Below are 23,225 nucleotides of genomic sequence, written 5' to 3'. Positions count from 1 at the left end.
AAACAAAGTGAATATCTCCAACATCACAGAAAGTTCTGTCGGACAGGACTGGGCGAGAGCGTCGCAAGATTGTCAAGGGAACAGCAACGGGCTCACGTCTATCTGTTCATCTGATTTCTCCTCCCATCTCCCCAGCACTGCAAGTAGAACATTGCTCTGAAATAACCACACATCACTGGCACAGGACCATCTAGACAGTGGTTCCACAAAGTAAGGATCTTTTCCCCGCGTTTAGTGTCCACCTGTATTTTATTTTAACACTCTGCACAAACTGAAAACCCAGAGGACCCTGGGGGCACTCATTTGACTGGGATTTCTCCCAAGAATGGACTTGACAGTAAACTCCTCTCCCTCCTCCCGTCCCTGGCTTGCCTCCCAAAACCTGGAGTCAACTCTTGTTGCTTCATTCCGTGTGTGTAGCTCCGCCCAGTATCAATCAGAATGGGACAGAGGATGGAAAAGAGGCGCTTCCCCTCCCTGGTAGGGAGCACCCAGGCCTGGGGAACTAACCACCTCCCCAGGGACAAGGAAAGTCCACACGAAAAGGTGAGAAATCATCTGCCAGAGTTTCCAAACGCGCACCCAGGGCAGACCTGGGTGTCTGGCATTCAGCCACTGCTCCAGGTTTTCCACAGGGCGGTTCACTCCAGCCACAGCAATCCCATTGTTTAAAAACTGTGGTACAGTTACGTAAGTATTGTAAGTACACATTACATAAAATGTACCATCTTAACCGTTCTTAACAGTGCAGTTCAGTAGCACTAAGTACGTTCACAGTGTTGTGCAAACCTCACCACCACCCACCTCCAGAACTTTTGCATCACCCCAAACTGAAACCCCGCACCCATATTAAACACTAACTCCCCATTGCCCGCCCCAACCCCTGGGAACCAGCATTCTACTTCCTGTCTCTAGGAATCTGACTGCTCTAGGGACCTCATATAGGTAGAATCGTACAGTATTTGTCCTTTTGTGACTGGCTTGTGTCACTTAGCATAATGTCCTTGTAGGCGAGGAAAAGACTTTGCCTGTACCCTCTTAGATTTGTTCCTGGAGTCTGTGAATTAAACTGACAAAAGACAGATTAACAGGAGAAAAAGACTACAAATGTTATTGATATGAATATTTTTACGTGCATGGGGGCTTCAGGAAAGAAGTGAAAACTCAAAGTAGCAGTTAGACTCAGAGGCTTATGTACCATTTTAACAAAGGATGATAAAATGTGGAGAAGGAATCAGACAAAGGAAAGGGAGTTTGGGCTTCTAGGGGCAATAAGTTGTGGGAATGTGGGTAGGACACTAATGGGTGATAACGGCTATTTTAGTAAGGTTTCTTTTTTTTTTGCGGTACGCGGGCCTCTCACTGTTGTGGCCTCTCCTGTTGCAGAGCACAGGCTCCGGACGCGCAGGCTCAGCAGCCATGGCTCACAGGCCCAGCCGCTCCGTGGCATGTGGGATCTTCCTGGACCGGGGCACGAACCCGTGTCCCCTGCATCGGCAGGCAGACTCTCAACCACTGCACCACCAGGGAAGACCAGTAAGGTTTGTTTATACAGACTCCTCTCTGTGCTGGCTCTCTGTCTCTGGTGATTAGGGTCACACCCCTCATCCCGGTATAGGAGAGGCAGGAAACTCACACCCCGCTTTTGGGAATAAATGGGAAGGGCAGAAAGGTCTTGTCTCTGAGGTTTCTCAGTGGCCTTCAGCTCAAAATAATCAATATGGAAAAGTGGCATGTTTTGAGGTGGTCTGCCCTGATCCCCTTCATCTCAGGCTCATCCATATTATAGCATGTATCAAGATTTCCTTTTTAAGGGGGCTTCCCTGGTGGCTCAGTGCTTAAGAATCTGCCTGCCAATGCAGGGGACACGGGTTTGAGCCCTGGTCCAGGAAGATCCCACATGCCGCAGAGCAACTAGGCCCGTGCACCACAACTACTGAGCCTGCGCTCTAGAGCCCGTGAGCCACAACTACTGAGCCCACGTGCCACAATTACTGAAGCCTGTGCGCCTCGAGCCCGTGCTCCACAAGAGAAGCCATTGCAATGAGAAGCCCGCGCACCACAACGAAGAGTAGCCCCCACTCGCAACAACTAGAGAAAGCCCGCGTGCAGCAACGAAGACCCAACACAGCCAAATAAATGAATAAATTTATTTTAACAAATTTCCTTTTTTACACAGAAATTCACTTTTACAAAGTTGGGTCTCAGTGCTCTAATTTAGAAATTGCCAAGACAGTGGACTGAGTTTCTAGGAACTGCTTGTGACAAATGGGTTTGCTTTCTCTTTTGTTGTCATTCTACCAATCAATGAATAAATAAGTGAACTTTTTATTAAAGTAACACTTTGCCAAAAGTAAATACAGCAGTGGCTATAAAGTTTGAAACAGAAGGGATTTCAGGACTACATGAAGGAAAAGTTGTTCTGCACTAGCAGAAGAGACACTTCCATCTGAATCCACTGTGTCTACTGACGATCAAAAAATTGGCCATTTGAGGGGCTTCCCTGGTGGCGCAGTGGTTAAGAATCCACCTGCCAATGCAGGGAACACAGGTTCAAGTCCTGGTCCGGGAAGATCACGTGTACCATGGAGCAACTAAGCCCGTGAGCCACAACTACTGAGCCTGTGCTCTAGAGCCCGCGAGCCACAACTACTGAGCCCATGTGACACAACTACTGAGCCCGCGTGCCACAACTACTGAGCCCGCGCACTGCAACTACTGAAGCCCGTGCACCTAGAGCCTGTGCTCCACAACAAGAGAAGCCACTGCAATGAGAAGCCCGCGCACTGCAACAAAGAGTAGCCCCTGCTCGCTGCTACTAGAGAAAGCCCGCACGCAGCAACAAAGACCCAACGCAGCCAAAAATAAATAAATAAATTTGTAAAAAAGAAAAATTGGCCATTTGAAACCACGTGCAAGACAATCTGAGGAGGTGACTCTGGTCCCCAAGGCTAACTGTCCACATTCTGAAAAAGTCTCCCCCCACGAGAGAGTGAAGAAACCAGATAGCCTTCTTCCAGGTTAGAGCACATCACACACACAAATCACAGTTCTCATCTTATCTTTTTCTGCTACATTGCACATTTTTAATTAGATCCCTGCCTGGAGAAATTAATAACGTGGAAGGAAAGAAATGCTCAATATTTTGCTTGACTCCTTAGGACAAACCACTTAAGTTTTAAAAGTCAGAAGGCTTGGGCAAATATATTTCTGAAATACAAAATGCATCTGATGAATCTCGAAGTCATATAGAGGCACCTAATTAAAATCAGATTACAATACAGCTTTGTACATTTTTTTTTTTCTTTTGGCTGTGCTGGGTCTTCGTTGCTGCGTGTGGGCTTTCTCTAGTTGCGGTGAGTGGGGGCTACTCTTCATTGTGGAGCACAAGCTCTAGATGCACAGGCTTTAGTAGTTGCAGCACGTGGGATCAATAGTTGTGGCACACAGGCTCAGTAGTTGTGGCTTGCGGGCTCTAGAGCACGGGCTCAGTAGTTGTGGCGCATGGGCTTAATTGTCCTGCGGCATGTGGGATCTTCCTGGACCAGGGGTGGAACCCATGCCTGCCAATGCAGCGGATTCTTAACCACTGGACCACCAGGGAAGTCCCTGCTTTGTACATTTCTTAAATCACAGACCCTAGACCAAGGCAGTGTGCTCAAAATGAAAGTGTATGTATAGCAGATTGTCTGTTTCCCAGTACAAAGGAGATTCTTGCTGGAGAAACCACAATTGTAAGCTGTTTCTTTTTCCATTTCTTCTTGAATTAATTTCCTTCCGTATTTAGAGTGGCAAGTTAGATTCAAACCCTAAAACCCTCTTTACTTCTCAGCCATTTTCTCTGATCATACAGCATAATGAGTAGAATAAGTTTTCCCCATGACGGATCACCCTCCTTAACCCTGAGGACAGAAAAAATTCTACAGTCCTGAAAGAAAGGTGATTGAAGGAAAGCCCAGCGGCTCAACTGAGAGGCTGTCCCAACTCGGCTGCAACAGACAGTGAAGTGTCATTTTCAGATTTACCATAAGAGCGGCCTGTACCTTCCTTCGGAGCAAACTTGCATTGCTAAAAATGACATCATCTCCAAGCGCGGGGCGCGCCCAGCAGCATGAAATACAGTTTACGCGTGTGTGCTATGGAGTCCGCATTCTTGGTTTTAACTTCCTCACTTGGGGAAATACATGACAGAGCTCAAGTCTGCAGTGGGGGAAGGGCGAGCGAGCGCGGAGGCCTCCAGGGCCCGAGCACCACCCCGGCTTTCTGGCGGCAGAATAATCCAACACTAACGAAGGCCCACGTTCCCCTAACAATTCTTTTGGGGAAGGGCCATCGCCGCTGCAGGCTGCTTTCCGCAACTCCATTGTACAGGATTCCATTTCTCGAACTCACATCTCATCTCCTCATCCCCGGAGTCAGGATCACAGAGCACCCTCCGCCCCAATCGCGCCCAGATGCGCTCATTCCCCATGTTCCCACGGTGTGGCCCGGAAAACAGCTGCGGCCTCAGCCTTTGGCGTGATGCTCACCCCAAGGGTGACTTTCTGTGGTTCGGGAATGCAAATGTTTCTTCTCAGAGCCACTGAATAATTCTTGATCATTTCCTCTTTCTTTAAGAGGAAAAATGATTTCCTCAAATTCTCCTACAGAAGTCACAATAATTTCGAAAGCCCTTTTCCTGTGTGTCCCCTGCCTCGGTTTGCAACATTCCTCCCCCCTCAGGCTCCAGTCACTCTGTGCTTTCTCTTTCTCAACTTCCATATCCGCCAGCCACCCTTCAGCTTGCAGCTAGCTGCCCACCCGTCATTCTCAGTACAAGCAGCCCTCTGGATCGGCGGTTCCGTGTCTGCAGGTTCAACCCACAGCAGATTGAAAATATTCATGCAAAAAAAAAAAAATTCCTGGAAAGTTCCAAAAAGCAAAACGAATTTGTCATGCACCCAGCCACTATGTATTTATATAGCATTTACATTGTATTGGGTATTATAAGTTATCCAGAGGTGATTTAAAGTATACAGGAGGATGTGCATAAGTTATATGCAAATATTATGCCATTTTATATAAGGGACTTGAGCATCTGTGGATTTTGGTATCTGTGGGAGGTCCCGGAACCAATCCCCTATGGAGCCCAAGGGACGACTGTACTGCTTTTCCAAACAGAAAGGGAACTGGCTATGATACCCCATCTGTAATCAATTTTGGACCTTTGGATGGTGACCACGGATGGTGGCAAGCTCTTAAACAGGCCTCACCTGGAACTTGGTGGCAGTCACTTAGAAGCTTAGAAAATCCTAAGACAGTAGGAGTTTCTCTGCAGGTATAAAGACAACATTTTCTTCCTTTGGGCCAATTCATTCTCATTAAAAAAAAAAAGAAATCTGGGAATTGAAAACACAGGAACACTTATATTTCTTTTCTAATTTATATCACACTGGGGGAAAACAGGACCAAACTGTTATAACCTAGTTTCATATTTCTCACATTGTCCAGGCGAACCCCGTATTACTTTGTGTCTTTTAAATCCACACTGAACAAAGTAGAGACATTTACATTTGCCTGCCCTCTGCTTAGAGGAAGCATGGTTTTTCTTTGGAAGATGCTACCACAACCCGGCCCACCTCCAGGCCTGAAGGTGTAGACAAGGAGAGGGGGAGAGGCAAGATAAAAAGAAGCATTTTGCTTCTTTGCTTTTAAATAGAAAGGGGTGATGGAGGCTGTGGAGGAGAAAGAAGCGAGGAGGAACTTTTCTCCAAGGAGACTTGGGGTGGCCGACGGATTTTTAAGGCTGGTAACACCTGCCACGTCCGTTAAGCCATGTGTGTCGCTACAGTATTCACTGAGCCCTCGTGCTCATACCGGCTTGTAGAACTGGATTGTTCTTAAGAACCTGAGGGTGTGGTGTTCCGTACCTCGGCCAGACCCATGTGGTTCCGAGAAAACCCCCCGGAACCCAGGTACTCAGGGACTGCAGGACAAGAGAGTGTGGGAAATGTCCCAACCTAGAGGGAAGCTTCCAGGCATCACAGTTCTTGTAAATTGAGGGGAAGTGAGACAAATACACAGACTTGGAGGTGAAGAGGAGAAGTGGCTTGCTTTCAATCTCCTTAAAATCTTTTTTTTTTTTTTTTTTTGCGGTACGCGGGCCTCTCACTGTTGTGGCCTCTCCCGTTGCGGAGCACAGGCTCCGGACACGCAGGCCCAGCAGCCACAACTCACAGGCCCAGCCGCTCCGCGGCCTGTGGGATCTTCGTGGACCGGGGCACGAACCCGTGTCCCCTGCATCGGCAGGCAGACCCTCAACCACTGAGCCACCAGGGAAGCCCTAAAATCATTTTTTTTAAGAAAAATTACATAGATTGCATTATCTTTTGTTTATTTAAATAAAACCACTAAGATCTGTGGTTTGCATAGTAGCTCTCATCCTCCTCATAAGCTGGGGCCTAAGCTGTCCCATTACCCAAAATCTTCAGTACAATTTACTTCAATGAGTCTTTGCAAATAAAATATACAAGCAAACATAGTATTTTCAAAGACATCTCAAAAATAATCTTTAAAATAATTCCCTATATTTTCAGTATTTAACTTTCTCAAAATGCACTTTTTTTTTTAAACATCTCTATTGGAGTATAATTGCTTTACAATGCTGTGTTAGTTTCTGCTGTATAACAAAGTGAATCAGCTATACATATACATATATCCCCATATCTCCTCCCTCTTCTGTCTCCCTCCCACCCTCCCTATCCCACCCCTCTAGGTGGTCACAAAGCACTGAGCTGATCTCCCTGTGCTATGCGGCTGCTTCCCACTAGCTATCTATTTTATGTTTGGTAGTGTATATATGTCCATGCCCCTCTCTCACTTCATCCCAGCTTACCCTTCCCCCTCCCCATGTCCTCAAGTCCATTCTCTACATCTGCGTCTTTATTCCTGTCCTGCCCCTAGCTTCTTCAGAACCAAGGTTTTTTTTTTAGATTCCATATATATGGTTAGCATACGGTATCTGTTTTACGCTTTCTGACTTACTTCACTCTGTATGACAGACTCTAGGTCCATCCACCTCACTATAAATAACTCAATTTTGTTTCTTTTCATGGCTGAGTAATATTCCATTGTATGTATGTGCCACATCTTCTTTATCCATTCATCTGTCGATGGACACTTAGGTTGCTTCCATGTCCTGGCTGTTGTAAATAGAGCTGCAACGAACACTGTGGTACATGACTCTTTTTGAATTATGGCTTTCTCAGGGTATACGCCCAGTAGTGGGATTGCTGGGTCGTATGGTAGTTCTATTTTTCAAAATGCACTTCTGTCTTTGGTCACTGTATCCTCCCAATTACACCAAGCCATTTCTTAGAGCTGTGTAACATGAATCCTCCCAAAATCAAAGCTGTATCATACTTCACCCAGAGAGTCAATGTATGCTTACACCTTGGTAAAAGAGCTTTCCAAGGTCACAATGAGATGACCAGTTCAGGAATCTAAACGACAATGTATATCATTACTTTGCTTGATTTAACTGGAGTCTATCATATCACAAATCCTCATTTTAGCTGCAAGCCACTGTATTTTCATTCATCATGAACAATCATTTCAAAGACTATACGTATGTCACAATTTCCATTTTAAAAACAGCCACGGGGCTTCCCTGGTGGCGCAGTGGTTGAGAGTCCGCCTGCCGATGCAGGGGACACGGGTTCGTGCCCCGGTCCGGGAAGATCCCACATGCCGCGGAGCGGCTGGGCCCGTGCACCATGGCCGCTGAACCTGCGCGTCCGGAGCCTGTGCTCCGCAACGGGAGACGCCACAACAGTGAGAGGCCCGCGTACCACAAAAAACAAAACAAAACAAAACAAAACACACAGCCACGGACAGTTGTTCAAACTTATGGTCTCCGGGCCTGAAACCTGAAAACCAAACTTGGCACATATGAGTCTTAACAACGGGAGGAAAAACAAGCTAAAACCTTTCTCTCCCAAGAATGAACGTTAATGCAAACTATGGGCTCTGGGTGATGATGTGTCAGTGTAGATTCATCAGCGGTAAGAAATGCACTGCACTGGTGGGGATGTCGATAGTGTGGGAAGCTGTGCATGTGTGGGGACAGGGGTTTATGAGAAATCTCTTACCTTCCCCTTGGTTTGCTGTAAACCTTAAACTACTCCAAAAAAATATAGTCTTAATAAAAAAAATTCACATGCTTTCTCTTTCATCCATTCATTCAGTAAACAACCTACGGGTGCCCACCAGGACCACACTAGGGCTTTCCTTGGGCCACCAGTATCTACTATGGAAGAACCATACTTAGCTGCAGCCCATATACTCCTATTATCCATAACAGTCACTGTTCTAGTGCCAACTCAGCCAAAGAACAGTTACATCAGACAGGACATATGTAATTATTTTTACCATAAGGCAAAACTATGGGCTGCTTCTATAAGAATAGACCCAACTGCCCACATGCAGGATTAGAGTTGATTCCTGATCAACAAAGGTGGTGAATAATGAGGTCCTGATCGTTCTGTGGATAAAGGCAATACTGCCATAACCTCCAAACAACAGTCCATGAACGAATTCACTTCTTTCACAAGGTATGGTCCTTTTTACCCACACTGTTGACAACGGACTCACAGATGCTCAGAGACCCTAAATCTCAGCAGTGCTACTGCGCGTGAAGCACAGCGAAGTGGTCACCTGGCCGTTCCCACTCGGTCACTGCTCAGCCCTCCACGGGCAGACCCACTTCTTCCGCTACCTCAGCACCGCCCACCAGGGACCCCAGCCAGGCTCCCGACAGGGCCCCTCCTGCCGTCCCCCAGACCCCTCCATCCTCTCCCCTGTCAAATTGCCAGATTAACATTCGGAAGCTCTGCTGGCGTCCCTGATCTAAAACCTTCCATGACTCCCCTTCGCCTAAACGATAAAGCCCGAACTCCCAACCCTGGGTTACGGCTTGAATTCTCTGTCACCCCCAGAATGTTGGAGTCCGAATCCCAGTACCTGGGAATGTGGCCTTATTTGGAGGTAGGGTCTTAGAGGGGTAAGCAAGTTACCAGGAGAGCATCTGGGTGGGCCCTAGCCCTCATAAATAAGGGGAATGTGGACAGAGACATACAGGGAGACGGTGACCACCTACAAGCCAAGGGGAGAGGCCGGGAACAGAGGCCCCTGCACAGCCCGTCAGAGGGACCAGTCCTGCGGACACCGAGACTTACTCCTCCCTTCACCCCCTTCTCCAGGCCCTGGCTAACATCCTCTCTTGGCCTCTGCTGGCATCCTCTCCCATATGCATATATTTTCAACTGGAACCTGCCTTCAAAGCCCTGCTAGGATGTCACCACCTACAAACAAGTTCTCAGATTCCTCCTGGCTGGAAATAGTTTCCTCCACCTCTGAACATCCTCAGCTGTTTGTGCTTCTCTCATTGCAATTCTCTTGCCTACCTTTTACTTTGTAATTATTTCTGTTTATGTCTTATTTCACCTACTGGACATGAACTTCTGGAGGGCAAGAGAGAGGTCGGGCTCCTTGCTGTGTCCCCATGGGGCCTAGTCCTGGGCCAGACAGGGGCCGTGCCCAAAAATATTTGTTTAATGAAACCAAGGAACAAAGACTCTTCAAATAATAAGCCTACTTTAACCCTACTGAGCTGTGTGCCAATTCGAAATGGTGTATGCTAATTACGCAGCCTCAATTCAACATTTCCCGGGGCGAAAATGTGCAATGTGTTTTTCTTACTCCATTATGTTTTATCCAGCGTTCTACATCTGTTATGTATTTACCATCTCAATGGGTCTTCGGATAAATCAGAGCAGTAACCTTACTATCAGTATAAATGAGTTTCCACACTGTATTTCACCAGGAGTCCTCAGCTATAAAACAACTGTATACAAATGGTGGTGGACACATACAAAGGAATCCTACTGGACAATAAAAAGTAATCAGCTATCGTTCCACAGTACAACATGGATGTACCTTAACATAACCATGCTGAATGAAAAAACCTAACGTGATACCACAGACTGTATGACTCGACATAAATCTCTGCAAACTCATCTGCAGTGATGGAAAACAGATCATCAGTTACCTGAGGAGGGAATGTGTGTGGGCAGCTGGAGGAAAGGATTACAAAGGGGTGTGAGGACATTCTTGGGGGTGATGGAGATTCTCCATATCCTGGTGTGATGTTGGTTTCACAGGTACAGACACATGTTAAATTATACAACTTTAAATATGTACAGTTCATGTAAATTATACCTCCATAAAGCTGTTTTTTATATATATATGTACATGTTGTATATAATATATGTATTTTATATATAAGCATATATTTTATATATAACATACACCTTATATATATTTTTTTATGCATTCAGGTACTTTAAAATCTCATCAGGGACTTCCCTGGTGGCACAGTGGTTAAGAATCCACCTGCCAATGCAGGAGACACAGGTTCGAGCCCTGGTCAGGGAAGATCCCACATGCTGCGGAGCAAGTAAGCCCACGCGCCACAGCTACTGAGCCTGTGCTCTAGAGCCCGCGAGCCACAACTACTGAGCCCATGTGCCACAACTACTGAAGCCTGCATGCCTAGAGCTTGTGCTCCCAACAAGAGAAGCCACCGCAATGTGAAGCCTGCACAGCGCAACGAAGAGTAGCCCCCGCTCGCAGCAACCAGAGAAAAGCCTGTGCGCACAGCAACAAAGACCCAACGCAGCCAAAAATAAAATAAATTAAAAAAGAAAAAAAATCTCATCAGAATTGCAAAAGCAAAGTGCTAGATAGTCTTGACTATCTGATTATATATCTCAGTGAAGAGAAAACCCAAACCAGCATTATTAAGTCTTTTTCAGAGTTTCAAAATGAGGATTTAACTAGAGTTTTGTTGTTTTTGTTTTTTTTTTAATGTATCAGATTACTGTTCAGACACACAACCAATTGTTTTATCTACTGGGAACTCAGGCCTAATATTTATTTTTGTACTTTTGAAGGTATGGACCAGTGATTAAGGAAAATACAACAGAATTTTCCTTTTTACAGCCACCTTCAAATTGCCATTTTGTGTAAAATAACACAAAACGTCAAAGATGTAGATGAACATTTTAGACATATGACAAAGAGTGGCTCCTCACCAGGATGGCTATTTCCCACTGTCGATTCTGCTAAGGAGGGCTTAGAGGGCGTCGTGCAAATTGGTTCAGGAAACAAGCCATGAACGGTATTTCTGCCTTCCCTCCCTCCTGCACCGTCAGTGAGCAGTGCAGGGTTACATCTTGCTAGTTGTTTTCTGCAGTGATGCAACAGAACGACTCCCAGATACCTTGAGAGTGGCCAGAAGATGACGCAACATGTTGGGATGAGAACAGGCACATCGTTTATCATGACGGAGCCAGGGCCCTGACGCTGCACTGCGGTCCTGGAAAGCTGCTGCCCGAGCAGACAGCAGCTGGGGCATCTCCAAGGTGGGCCACCTGATGTATAAACCAGGCCTGAGCACCATCAGGGCCACGGCCGGCCTAGAGATTCTGTAATGTTCAAAATATCCAGAAAGGCTCGCGATGCCTCCCTGCGCAAGGCCGTCATCCCCCCAGCATGTGAGAGCTCTTGGGGTTGAAACCAACAAGAGCCAGAGAATCACTTTATTGGTGAAAAGATCTCTAGTGAAGGGCTGGATTGTGAAACTCGTCCCTGCCCCGAGCTCTGTTGCAATCACCACCACAGCTTTCGGGCTCCGCTTTCAAGATACACGGAAAAGCTTCAATTAGCAGAACACAAGTGGCATTTTCACCACCATGGTTTAGAAAAAAAAAAAAAAAAATCTAGGTACTTCTCTAACGATCCTTTAACAGCATCCGGGCTGGGCAGACGCAGGGAAGCAGCTTTCAGCAAGAGGGAAATCTCTAGTACCTCGTAACGGGCCATGAGCAAATCTCAGACAAGATGATCTAGTAAAGCCCGCACATGCGAGTGACCCTAACCATCACAAATGTGGAGAAAGATGGGAGAACGACGGGAAAAGCTGAGAAGTCTCACGGCAGATTCCCTTTTGTCGGAAGGTCAGCTTGAGAAGACCTCATCTAAACTACCTGTCTCAAATTTCTTTGAACCAAATGCTCAGCAAAATACACTGTCCTGAAAGGCTGATGCTGCAAAGAATAATTTTTAGGCGTATTCCTTAATCTTCTAGTATTTTTTTAGGTGGAAAAAAAAAAAAAGAAGCAGCTGGGTCCTGACACACCCAGAAAAGTTTGCTTCCACAGCATTTTCGAACCAGGAATTTGGTTCGTTTGAAACCTCCCTACTTTTTTTCAGCACCCATCACCACTTTAAAACAGGAAGGAAAGAAGAAAACTTATTGGTGAGCTTCGTTTTCATCATTTCATTATTTTTTCCAGTGGGAACTGCTGTCATACTGAAAACTACTCTGTTCTTCTCTTGATCCTCGCAGGAAAATCGTTCGTCAGGCAAAGCCACGCTCACGTCGTTTTATCAAGTGGGTCATTGTTATTTTTAAGTCCAGAAAAGTGCTTCGTCAAGCACAGAAGCAGTTAATTCTGAGTAGTGAAACAGTCATGTAACCAACGATAAATCAGAACATTTGGGTGACAGTCTGGAAGTAATCTGAACACTGGCAGTCTGTCAGTTTTCGGTTTTAAAAAAAGTATGTAAAACACTGGGTAACTGTCATACACAGTACCTGCCTCATTATTCACACTCAGTAAACATGAATAACATCTTAATGTTCCCAGCACAAGGAAGAGGAGTTTTTCCAAGAGCAAAGAGTTAAAACAGCGTGCTCTTGGCTGGATGCAAGATGGCCTGGGCCTCAGCGAAGGCATCCCTGAACACCCAGCTGACCTGGCTCTACGGCCCCGCCATGGACACCCAAACACCTGCAGAACCAGGAACCAAGGTTCCCATGGCAACCAGAGCACTTATTTAAATCGACTGTAACCGCTTGCGTGCTTTCCCCAAAGACACTCTACGAGTGGCTCTGCTTCCAAAACAACCTCTGGGTTTAACTTCACATTGAAAAGTCGATTTCAATCATTTCATTTTCTTAATTATTATCTTAGGTCACTGAATGTATTTATTTCATTCTTAAGCACCTCAGCCGTTCTCTAACTTGGCGGGAAAGTCAAAGTCTTCAAAGAGGAGACCACCCGAGAAGCAAAAAATCCAAACAGTGAGAACACGGGGTGTTCGTTAGACATGGCTGGTGACAGCTCGGTCACCTCCCCCATAATGTAGAGATGAGGAAAACGCGCCTCAGAGAAGCTGAGTGACTAGCCTGAAGTCACACAGCTCAGCGGTGGTAGAGGTCGGGCCAGAAGCCGCATTTTCTATCTCCTCTTCCAGAACACATTGGCCACACCAGCCAGCCTCGAGGAACTCCCTCAGGGGACACCTGCCCCCTGACCTTCCCCCGCCATCTCCCCTTTTCTCGCTGTCTCAGAACTTTAATTCAATGACCAAGTGCCAAAGTGGTGGAATCACGGATCGTTGGAGGAAGACCGGTTAATGGGAATAACATGAGGTTTCACAAAAACAAACTCTTTTCCTTAAGGCCATAACCGCTATGTGAATCCTATTCATTCTTCTCCAAGATAAGAAAGCTAGAAAGTATAGTCCATAAGCATAAAGTTCTTTTTCCAAGACCTCAATCTCTGCCCTACCTAATCTCCTGGCTGAGCTTGTGATGAGAATAAAATAAAATAATGAACGTGAAAATGTTCTGGAAACACCAAAGGGCTCTACAAACACAGCATCTTATCTACTGGGACCCCAGGAGGAGGAAAAGAGGAAAAAAGGCTAAAGAGCAAAGCCACTTGAAAGGAAGGCCTGAGAAGCCCAGGGAGGCAGAAAAGGCTGGTAAGGACAGGAACCCGAAGAGGGGGAGGCAGCAGGGCCCTAAGCAGCTCTAGGCGCCTCTGTGCAGGTACTCCTTCCCCAGGGCTTGATTTGGGGTCCCTCGGTACCAAGGAGCAAGCGCTCGTCACAGCCAACGAATCGCAAGACGTTGGCTAAAAAACAGAAGGAAGAGACACTCCCTCAAAGCTATACACACAAAAGGCACATTTTGAATCGAAAGGAATTCTCTTTCTAGAGACATAACACACGTAGAATTGGCTCTAGAAGATGTAAGCCCTCATTCCCCCCCCCCCCCCCCCCGATCTCAAGTGTTTTTCTCTTTTTAAGCTTTTCCTGGTTGAGATTGCTCCCTCATAGAAAACGTTTCTTCCAAATGAATGACCATCTGCTCCCCCTAGAATTGAAGGATTAAAGTAGTTTTGGAAACTCGGCACTTGGAATTCACACCTGCTGCAAATTCACAAATTCTCCCTCTGTTATCACAGCAGCAAAGGCTCCTCGAGTGGGCCTCACCCAGCTCCCCTGCCTGACTGATGAGATTTTTTTTTTTTTTAAGGGCTATTAGGAAAAATTTCACCAAGACTCTACACACCCAAGAAAGCGGATGGGGGCCGGGCTGGGTGGACGCTGATAAACCCCCGTGAGTTTGCAGTATCAGAGGGAAGTGAATACAGGGGAATAACCCTGCCTTACATCTGGGGTCCTCCGTGTTCTTACCAGCGAGGCAGCTGCTCTGCACACTGGATGCCCCCGAACGCCTCAAATACTAACAGCAGTCAGCTGGACCAAGCTGAGTGGGAGGGTCCAGGAAGGAGAAGAAAGACAGTGCTGTTTGCCACCAGCCGTGCACCCAAGCATGGCCAGCCCACGTGGAAGGGGGCTCTAAGGGAGCTCAGGCCCTCCCCTCCCCCTCCCATCACACCAGGGCTGTCAGTGCCACAGCGTCACACATGGTCGCGCGCACACACACACCCCCTCGGGCCGCTCCTCAGAGGGTGTGGGTTTAGACAGCAAGGGGTGCGGGGGTGTGGGGTGGGAAGAGCCTAAGGCTTAGAAATGACAGACCTGGATTTGGGGGTCCAGGCTCTGCTACTTCCTGACTACATGCCCTCCTGTAAAATTGGGATAATGCCCTGGGGTTGCTGTAAAGATGGAAGATAATGAACATAAAGGGGCTCATCACGTTACAAGGATGTGCTCTGGGGAGAGATTCTCACCAAGTCAGCCCTGGACACTGTATCAATCCTCCCAAGAACATCAACCTGCCCAATTCCCACCTCACAGGAAGAATTCTAAGTCGCCCACATCCCCATGTCTCCCAAAAGGTGTCCCTAAAACCAGCCCATGACCAAGACTGACCCTCTCCATGCTCAGGTGCCGCTGCGGAGACCCCAGACTCGGACGTGGATCCCCAGGGACCATCCCAAGTGCTACGTGGTGGGTGTGTGTGGGGGGCAGTGTGACAGTGACAGTCTACCAAACGGGCGGAACTGCCAGAGGTTTTTTTTTTTTTTTTTTACAATGAATCAGAAAAACTCTTCAATGCAATGAAATTTTAAAAGATTTATGCCTTCCTTAACATGGAAGTGTAAAGTGAAACAATGATCTCAGAGGGAGAAAAAATCCTTAGATCCATCTTAAGAATTAGGAGTAAATGGTAAAGCACGACCCAACTTTACGCTACTTCAGAGTCTACAGCTGCTGCCCTTCCTCCTCAGCGGATAATTATCACCAGATAATTCCCCTTATCTCCTCTTCAGGTCCGATCAGCCACCCTTAGGAATTAGCTGAGGGAAGACAAAGCGGTGTCTGTTGACACAATCCTGTGCTTTGGGGATCCAGACCGCTCCCACATCTAGTGCGCAAGAGACACAGACCGACAGATAGAGCCCTCATTTTAAATTCCTAGTGATAGAAAAGTCTTCATAAGAATTAAGAATTCTCTGCACACAAGAATGGTATCACTACCTCACAAGCATCAGGACATGAGTTTTTTTTTTTTTTTTTTTTTTTTTTGCGGTATGCGGGCCTCTCACCTCTGTGGCCTCTCCCGTTGCGGAGCACAGGCTCCAGACGCGCAGGCTCAGCAGCCATGGCTCACGGGCCCAGCCGCTCCGCGGCACGTGGGATCTTCCCGGACCGGGGCACGAACCCGTGTCCCCTGCATCGGCAGGCGGACTCTCAACCACTGCGCCACCGGGGAAGCCCAGGACACGAGCTTTGAATGGTTTTTCCGGAAGCATACTTTTACCTCCATCCCCCGGTGACAAGTTTCAAGGTGGTGGCTCAGCCGGGGGGCACAGGTGTGGCTTCCCCAATGTCTCAAGCTCCACCACTCCAGCCTCCCTAGTAGTATCCTTTAAACAACCAGCCTAACAACCCAAACAAAGAAAGCAAATCGGCCAGTGATTTCATAACATAAGAAACTGCACAGCACGGTGGACAGTGTGAAAAATGATGTGGTCCACTGTATCCTCACAAATGACCCCCGGGAAAGAGAGTAAAGCACATGGGCGTGAACACACATGCACATGCTTGCACACAGACCAATGATGCTCACTCACTTTTATATGGGAATTGCCTTCCGTGAAAGAAGGTGGAAATGTTCCTAGTAGTTGAGTAGTATGCTAGTGACAGAAGGCACACACTCAGACACACACATATACACACTCTCTCTCTCTCTGTGTCTGTCTGTCTCTCTCTATTGTTACAGGGACAGAGGCCGGTCCACAAAGGCCAGGTTTGGAGGCAGCTCAGCCACTTACCTGTCAGGCGACCACAGGAAAGTCAGGGAACTTCTTGCCTTGTTTATTCATTGGTAAAATGGGGACAGTGGTATTCATCTTGAAGGGATGTTGCAAGAATTAAACTAACATATGGAATGAACAGCCTTAACACAGTGCCTGACACACAGAAGGTTCTTTACGGCTTCAGGAAAGTGATTACTCAAAATGTCCACAAATCACACAGAAACCCTCTCTGCTCCCAGTTTCACAGGACGACACCCAAATTCACAGTCTGGAATCTAAGTCTCTCCATATATGCAAACGGAGCATCGTCTAAACCTTCCAGAAGCATACCCGTGCTAGGTCCCCACAGCCCATGGCGGCTGAGCGCCCAACGCCTCGCCGGGCTCAGAAGTTCTCCTCTTGTTGCAGGACTTCCCCATAGAACCCCTCGTTTCCCTGACGATTTCCCCTCAGTCTCAGAGCATATTCAGTCTCTCCCTTTGGCTTTTTCACTTTTGTCCTAAAACATGCCGAGTTTTCTAATTCTTCACCTGCTCAACTTCCTTTTTCCACCAAAACCTTTGCAACACACTTGATCCCTGGTAAAGGGGTTTCCTCACGACCCATGCCCTGAATCTCACCCAAGTTACAAGGCCTATACCCCCCGCTGACCTGAAGTTGCCTCCTTCTGTATAAGCAAATCTTCCTGCTGCCTAAAAGCCCTGGCCTTTCTGGTCCCCTCGGCCTTCCGGGCTTCTCCTCCCGGGGTCTCTAAGATGGATCTCCCTCCTCTGAAGTCTTGGCTTTGCTCTCTCTCCTCTCTTGGCTTCTCTTCCTCCGTTCTCTCCACCGCCCCTAACAATTCAGCTCTGCTCCGACTCTGTGAAGTCCTCACGGGCTCCTACCTGCTTCTCCCAGACACTCGACTGTCACCAGCAGCTAAACTTCACTCCTCATTCAAGCATCTTGCCAGCCTCCACGCCTGCACGTCCCACACCCGGAAAGGATCCCGCAGTAACTCCAGGCTGAGTTTCCCAAGAACCTTCACTTCCACAGGTCTCAGGTTCTAAGGATCAAATAATGAAAACCTGACAACACCTGTGAATTGAGAGGCGTTACTCAGGCTCCTGGACTCATCAGAAACACCTGGGAAATTCCGTGTTAAATGCCCCTTAGAACCAGAGACACAGGCAGTGTGACAGCACTGTGCCCTCTGACAGGTTACACAACTCAATGTGACCAAGAGCAATTCAATTTCGACCTCATGCTCTGCCTACAGCAAGTGGGGAATCTCTTCTAAGTTTCTGCTTGTTTTGTTGGGAAGGGGGGTTGTTTGTTTTTCCTTTCAGTTCTCACCCCAGCCCATGTGCAATGATCCAGGGACCACTACCACCTCATAGGCCTGAAGGCTCATCTACTGCCTTCTGACATAAGGTTTCCTGCAGCACAAGTTCCAGTCTGTCCCTCTGCTTTGCCCAAGACAGATCCGCCTACTGGCTATTCTTTGCTGTAAAGACAACTGTGCTCTGAGACAATCAGTTTATTCTTAGGGGAAAACAATTAATTTCAACCATCACATGCGTTCCCCAACAGCCACTGATTCACATCAGCTCATCCTCTGATATCTGGCTTACACAAAAACACAAAGACTTGCCAGATGACCACTGAATGAATGTAATGTATGTAACAAAATCTGTACTCTGTTGCTTCACTTCCTCTTTTTTTTTTTTTTTTTTTTAAGACAGTGAAACCTTTATAAGGAAGAAGATTAATTCTTCCCTTGGTCTTTAAGGACCATTCTCTCCTGACAACCACTTAGCTGAATCCCCCAAATCTAACTTGAAAAAACAACAATCGCACACTGTCAAGCAAGTTGTTCCTGGGGACTTTAGAAATCTACAACACCTACAACCGAAGAGGTCAGTTTTATGGGGACATTTGGACAAAACTCGCCTGTTCACTGGCTAGAGCAAACCTCTAGAGCAAACCTCTCAGCTAATCCTACATGTAAGTTTTCAGCAGTATACATTTTGGAATCTTCTCTGTGCCCCAGAACACACAATATGGATCTAATTAGGCCCAGCTGCTTTACGTTAGTAATAAAATTGAAAGAAAAAGAGAGAGAGAAGTGGAGGTCGGTGGCTTTGTTCGTCCCCTCCTATGCCCGGCGATGGCCAGGCCGGTGCATCCCCAACGCTGACTCCAGGCAAAACACGCTCCTTAAAAACCCCAGCGAGCCTGGTACCCTGCTCAGCGCTGAAACTTTTCAGCTGCTGAGTTTTCACTCGCTGGAAGAGATTTACTGAGCGGCTGGAGCCCAGCGCTCTGACCCCACCCCCGCGGCCCCGGCGCGCCCCGCCCGCCCCTCGGCTCCCGGGACTTACACGAGCGCGGACGGACAGGGCATCTGGTTCCAGGCACAGTTGTACTGAGCCTGAATAAAACTCTCACTTCCTTCCAGCACCGAGCAGCTCACGTTCTTGTTCACGATGTAGGCGCACCAGTTCCTGGGGTGGAGAGAGAGGGAGAAGGGCACGGTATAAACCGGGAGAACAATGAGGCTGGGGGAGACGGGACGAGCCGACCCGGCGGCTGACCGCGCGGGGCTCGGGGAGCTCGTCGTCCTCGCGGAGGCGGGAGCACGACCAGCAGATATTCGGACGGTGCGCGGGTGCGCCTTTGGAGAGAGTGCACCTTTATCCCACAAAAGACAGACGGGAAGAGCCCCCACGGCCCCAGGGGCCCCAGTAATTCCCGGGGGGAGTTTCCTGATCGCCCTGCTCTGCGGGACACTCCCTGCGCCCCACGGCCCCGGAGGCAGCACTGCTGGAGGCGAGGGCGAGGTTGCCCGGGACGCCCCGCGCCGGCCACGGAGCGCGCGGCCACCGCGGAAGAGGCGCCGCCCCGGCAGCCCGAGGGGGAACCCCGGCTGCGGCTCCTCGCCTCGGCAGGGCAGCTTCGGGGCCGGCGGCCGGTCGGGGAAGGGCAGGCGGGGGCCCACGGCTGTAGGCCGTCCTGGGGCAAGGAGAGGCCGCGCACTTACTTGTTCCTGGCGCTGGGCCGCGCGGGGTGCCTGGGCTGAGGGTCGGCGTGGCACAGCCCTGCGCCGCCCAGGGCCAGCAGCGCCAGAGCCCAGAGCCAGGGCGCGCGGGGCCGGGGCCGTGTCCGCTGCCACATTCTGTGCGCGGCGGGCGCGACCAGCCGGCCGGATCCGGAGCGCGGGTCGGGCGAGCGCCGGGAGGTTGCGGGCTGCCCGGGCGCGGCCGAAGGCAGGAGGCTCGGGCGCTGCGCGGCGCCCCCACCCGCGCTCCGCGGCCGCCCCCTGCGGCTTCTCGCTCCCACTTCTCCTTTTCCGCCCCGTGCTCCCGCGCTTCTCCCCCTCAGTGACGCACAGGTCCCCCCGGGTGCCGCCCTCTTTATTTCACTTCCCTCTCCGGAACGTGACTCTCGCTCCACCACGTCTGTCTCCAGTCCTCTTGCTTCTCGGCAGGGGGTTGTGGGGCATGAAAGGGCTGTAGGGTTTGGGAGAAGGGTCTCTGTTACAGAATTTCCAATTACTCATTCCTTTGGTCTCATCCCAGGAGCGGGGCAACTCCGCCTCCCACCTTCCAGCAGGCGCGCCCGGCCCCTCGGGAAGGGCCGCCGTCAGCGAGTCTGGCGGTCCACACGTCGGGCCTGGGTGCCGGCTTCCCAGGGCGAAGGAGAAACATCTTTATCAGTCCTTTATCGGATTCCGATTTCCTCCTCTGGCAAGACGCGGCCATTCCTCCGCATTTGAACTTGAGAGTTTAGGGGAAATGAACGCGGGTCCCCTTCTCTTTCTTTCCCTTACGCATCCATTAAATAGTTTCTAAGTCAACGTGCGGGGCAGCAGGGGACACTGGAAGCGACAGCCCCACAACTTCCCAGCAGATTCTGAAGCACAGCATCCGGCTCTAGTATACAGATCATCTCTCGCAGCCTCTGCTTCTGATGTCCTATTCTGAACTTTCTTTTTCTATCAATATTAAAGACATTTACCCCACAACAATCGCCTTTGCTTCTAGACAGTTCAGACACTGCTAGACATTTGTCGTTTCACTTGCTTGCATATTTTCTGCCTATTTTTGGGGGGCAGTTTTCAATCCTGTTATTTAATATGATTATATAATGAGCCATAATTATAATTTACCATAGATCTTAAATTTTCCTTTAAAAATACTACTTAATGGCTGTATAGTATTTCATTTTATTTCTGCCTGTTTTTGAGTTACACTAATCTCTACCAATTTCTTTTGGGGATGAAGCAACTCTGCAGAAGAATGTTACATAAAATCCCCACTGGAGTGTTGTGTTCTTGGGGTGAGGAGAGAACTATATATTGATATTTGAGTTAACTTACTGCATCTAATGAACCGGAGTGGGGTTATGTGTAGACTGCATAGATTAACTGCAATATCTGTGAGTTGACGGGACACTGTTGGCTGTGAATTGTGATGTGGACCATAATAACACTCTGCTATGTTCCCTACTGTAACTAGATGAAACTAGTGGTCCATTTTACTTGATATGCTTTGATGATGTTGTAGGGCCTTTTGATTTGCAAATAGAAGAAAATTCCCTAAGTAGAAACTTCACAAGAGCGAAGCAGAAAAATATACCATGTAAGGACATAGTCTGTCCATGAACTCTCTAAATGGAAGATCATGCAAATAATGGACTGATGTCATCCCAGCCTTCGAAAGAGCCACCCTGAGGGGGAAGGAACAGAAAGGGATAAAAAGCTGTCTTGCATAACCCTATCTCTATCTTTCTGCGTGGCTTCCCTATCCTTCCCATCCTAACACCATTTTTGTCCATGAAGTGTCTTAGGGAAGAAGCAGAGCACAGAAATGAAGGAGAGGAACAGAAGGGGAAAAATGGAGGAAACACACAAGTTGTGTATGTCTACAGCTGACAGCTAACAAACCACAACTTCTCTTAAATACTGGTAATTCTCAAACTTGAGAGTGGGTCAGACTGATCAAATCACATCTAGTTTTTTCATTGACTCAAAGTTATACCGGGAAGCTGTCTTCCAGTCCAAGAGTTAGGGACCAACTTTTTATTGAGATGACCACGACACCAAATTTAATCAGCTATAAATGGCATTTATCAGTAAATAAATGTTATTCTGAGAATCTGGTACGTGCGAGGCACCTTGCAAAAATAGTAAGTCATGGGTGAGTGAACACGGACGGGGGGCTGTGTTTACAGAGCTCCCAGGCCTTCCTGTGCAACGAACCATGTGATGTTTCTGATGTGCAGTCAGATAAGTTAGACAATATTTGTCCCATGCATCTCTCTAGACACATCTCCACGGGTACCCACTGTGGGGCTGCTCTGGGAAGATGGAAGACTTGAGGCCAAGATCTCAAAAGACCCTTTTCTTTTTTTCTTCTCTAGCCAGAGGAAGGGACCCTTCAGACTCAGGAAACAGAGAGACTTCCAGAAGAAGCAAAGCAGGAGAGGCTTCCTGGGGAGAGGGTGGAAGCACCTCAAGAAACAGTCTAACTGGGCAGATCATCTGGTCCCAGTCATAAGCAACAGAGTGGAAATGATGGGCAGAATGCTGCACGTGTGAATTCTTTGTAAGCTGCCAACTTCCTCAAATAAGCACTTGAAAGCTGTCAGTTTCCTGTAACAATCCAAAGTAATTTCTTTCTCTTTTAAAACAAACATGCCCCATAGTGACTTATATTCTTGATTGTGTCACCAACTTACAGAACCGAACTTGGGTCTGCTCTCCCCATGAGCAGCAAAGCCAATCTACTGATACCGGGTTGTGGTGAAGGAAAGTACAGCATTTATTGCAGGGCACCAAGCAAGGAAAACAGGCAGCTCATGCTCAAAAGACTCGAACTCCCCTTTGGCTCTCAGGGAAGGGTTTTAAAGGCAACATCTGGGGTGAGGGTCGCAGGATGTGTGATCAGCTCGTGGACTTTCTTTTGATTGGCTGGTGGGGAGGTAACAGAGTGATGTGGCAGGACCCTTAAGCATCAGTCCTCTGGTTCCACGTGCTTATGGTCAGCATCCTCCACCTGGGTGGGGGGGATGTCTTAGTTCCTGCAGAACAACTCAAAAATATGCGTCAGATTGTTGTGTACATCCCTTGAGGAGGAACTAGGACTCTGTTTTATTGCTCAACTGTTGTTTAAGCTACCATTACTTTTCTTGCTTGACTGCTTTTCCTTTGTTTCTGCATTCCCTCACTTCTCTAATTAGTAACTGCTTGAGTCTGCTCTTTGGAACGCAGGCAAGGCCTGAGAGACTAAAGCCTTTTTCTCTACAAAGAAGAAACAGGGAACACAGAGGGGCTTTTGTACCCAGGGAGGAATCACAGGGTCCTGCTAGGTTACAATCTCCACTTCTTTTTTTTTTTCTCTTTTTTTTTTTTTTGCGGTACGTAGGCCTCTCACTGTTGTGGCCTCTCCCGTTGTGGAGCACAGGCTCCAGAGCACAGGCTCAGCGGCCATGGCTCACGGGCCCAGCCGCTCCGCGGCATGTGGGATCTTCCCGGACCGGGGCACGAACTCATGTCCTCTGCATCGGCAGGCGGACTCTCAACCACTGTGCCACCAGGGAAGCCCCTTTTTTTCTTTTTTT

At 48.2% G+C, this 23,225-nt stretch overlaps 1 protein-coding gene across 1 annotated transcript in view; it reads right to left on the bottom strand.

The window, feature by feature from the left end:
- The window catches only part of EMILIN2 (elastin microfibril interfacer 2), a 50,849-nt gene extending 30,973 nt beyond the window's left edge, over positions 1–19,876 (bottom strand). The window contains exons 1-2 of the mRNA XM_067699587.1: positions 19,645–19,876; positions 18,986–19,108 (exon numbers count right to left, since the gene is read on the bottom strand). Of these exons, the coding sequence (XP_067555688.1) occupies positions 18,986–19,108; positions 19,645–19,778 (257 nt within the window). The 5' untranslated portion in view covers positions 19,779–19,876. The remainder of the gene's footprint in view (positions 1–18,985; positions 19,109–19,644) is intronic.
- Between the last annotated feature and the right edge of the window lie 3,349 nt (positions 19,877–23,225).

This window comes from Pseudorca crassidens, chromosome 12, assembly GCF_039906515.1.
Source record: "Pseudorca crassidens isolate mPseCra1 chromosome 12, mPseCra1.hap1, whole genome shotgun sequence".
NCBI classification, from domain to species: Eukaryota; Metazoa; Chordata; class Mammalia; order Artiodactyla; family Delphinidae; genus Pseudorca; species Pseudorca crassidens.
This window is presented reverse-complemented; position numbering and strand designations above follow the sequence as displayed.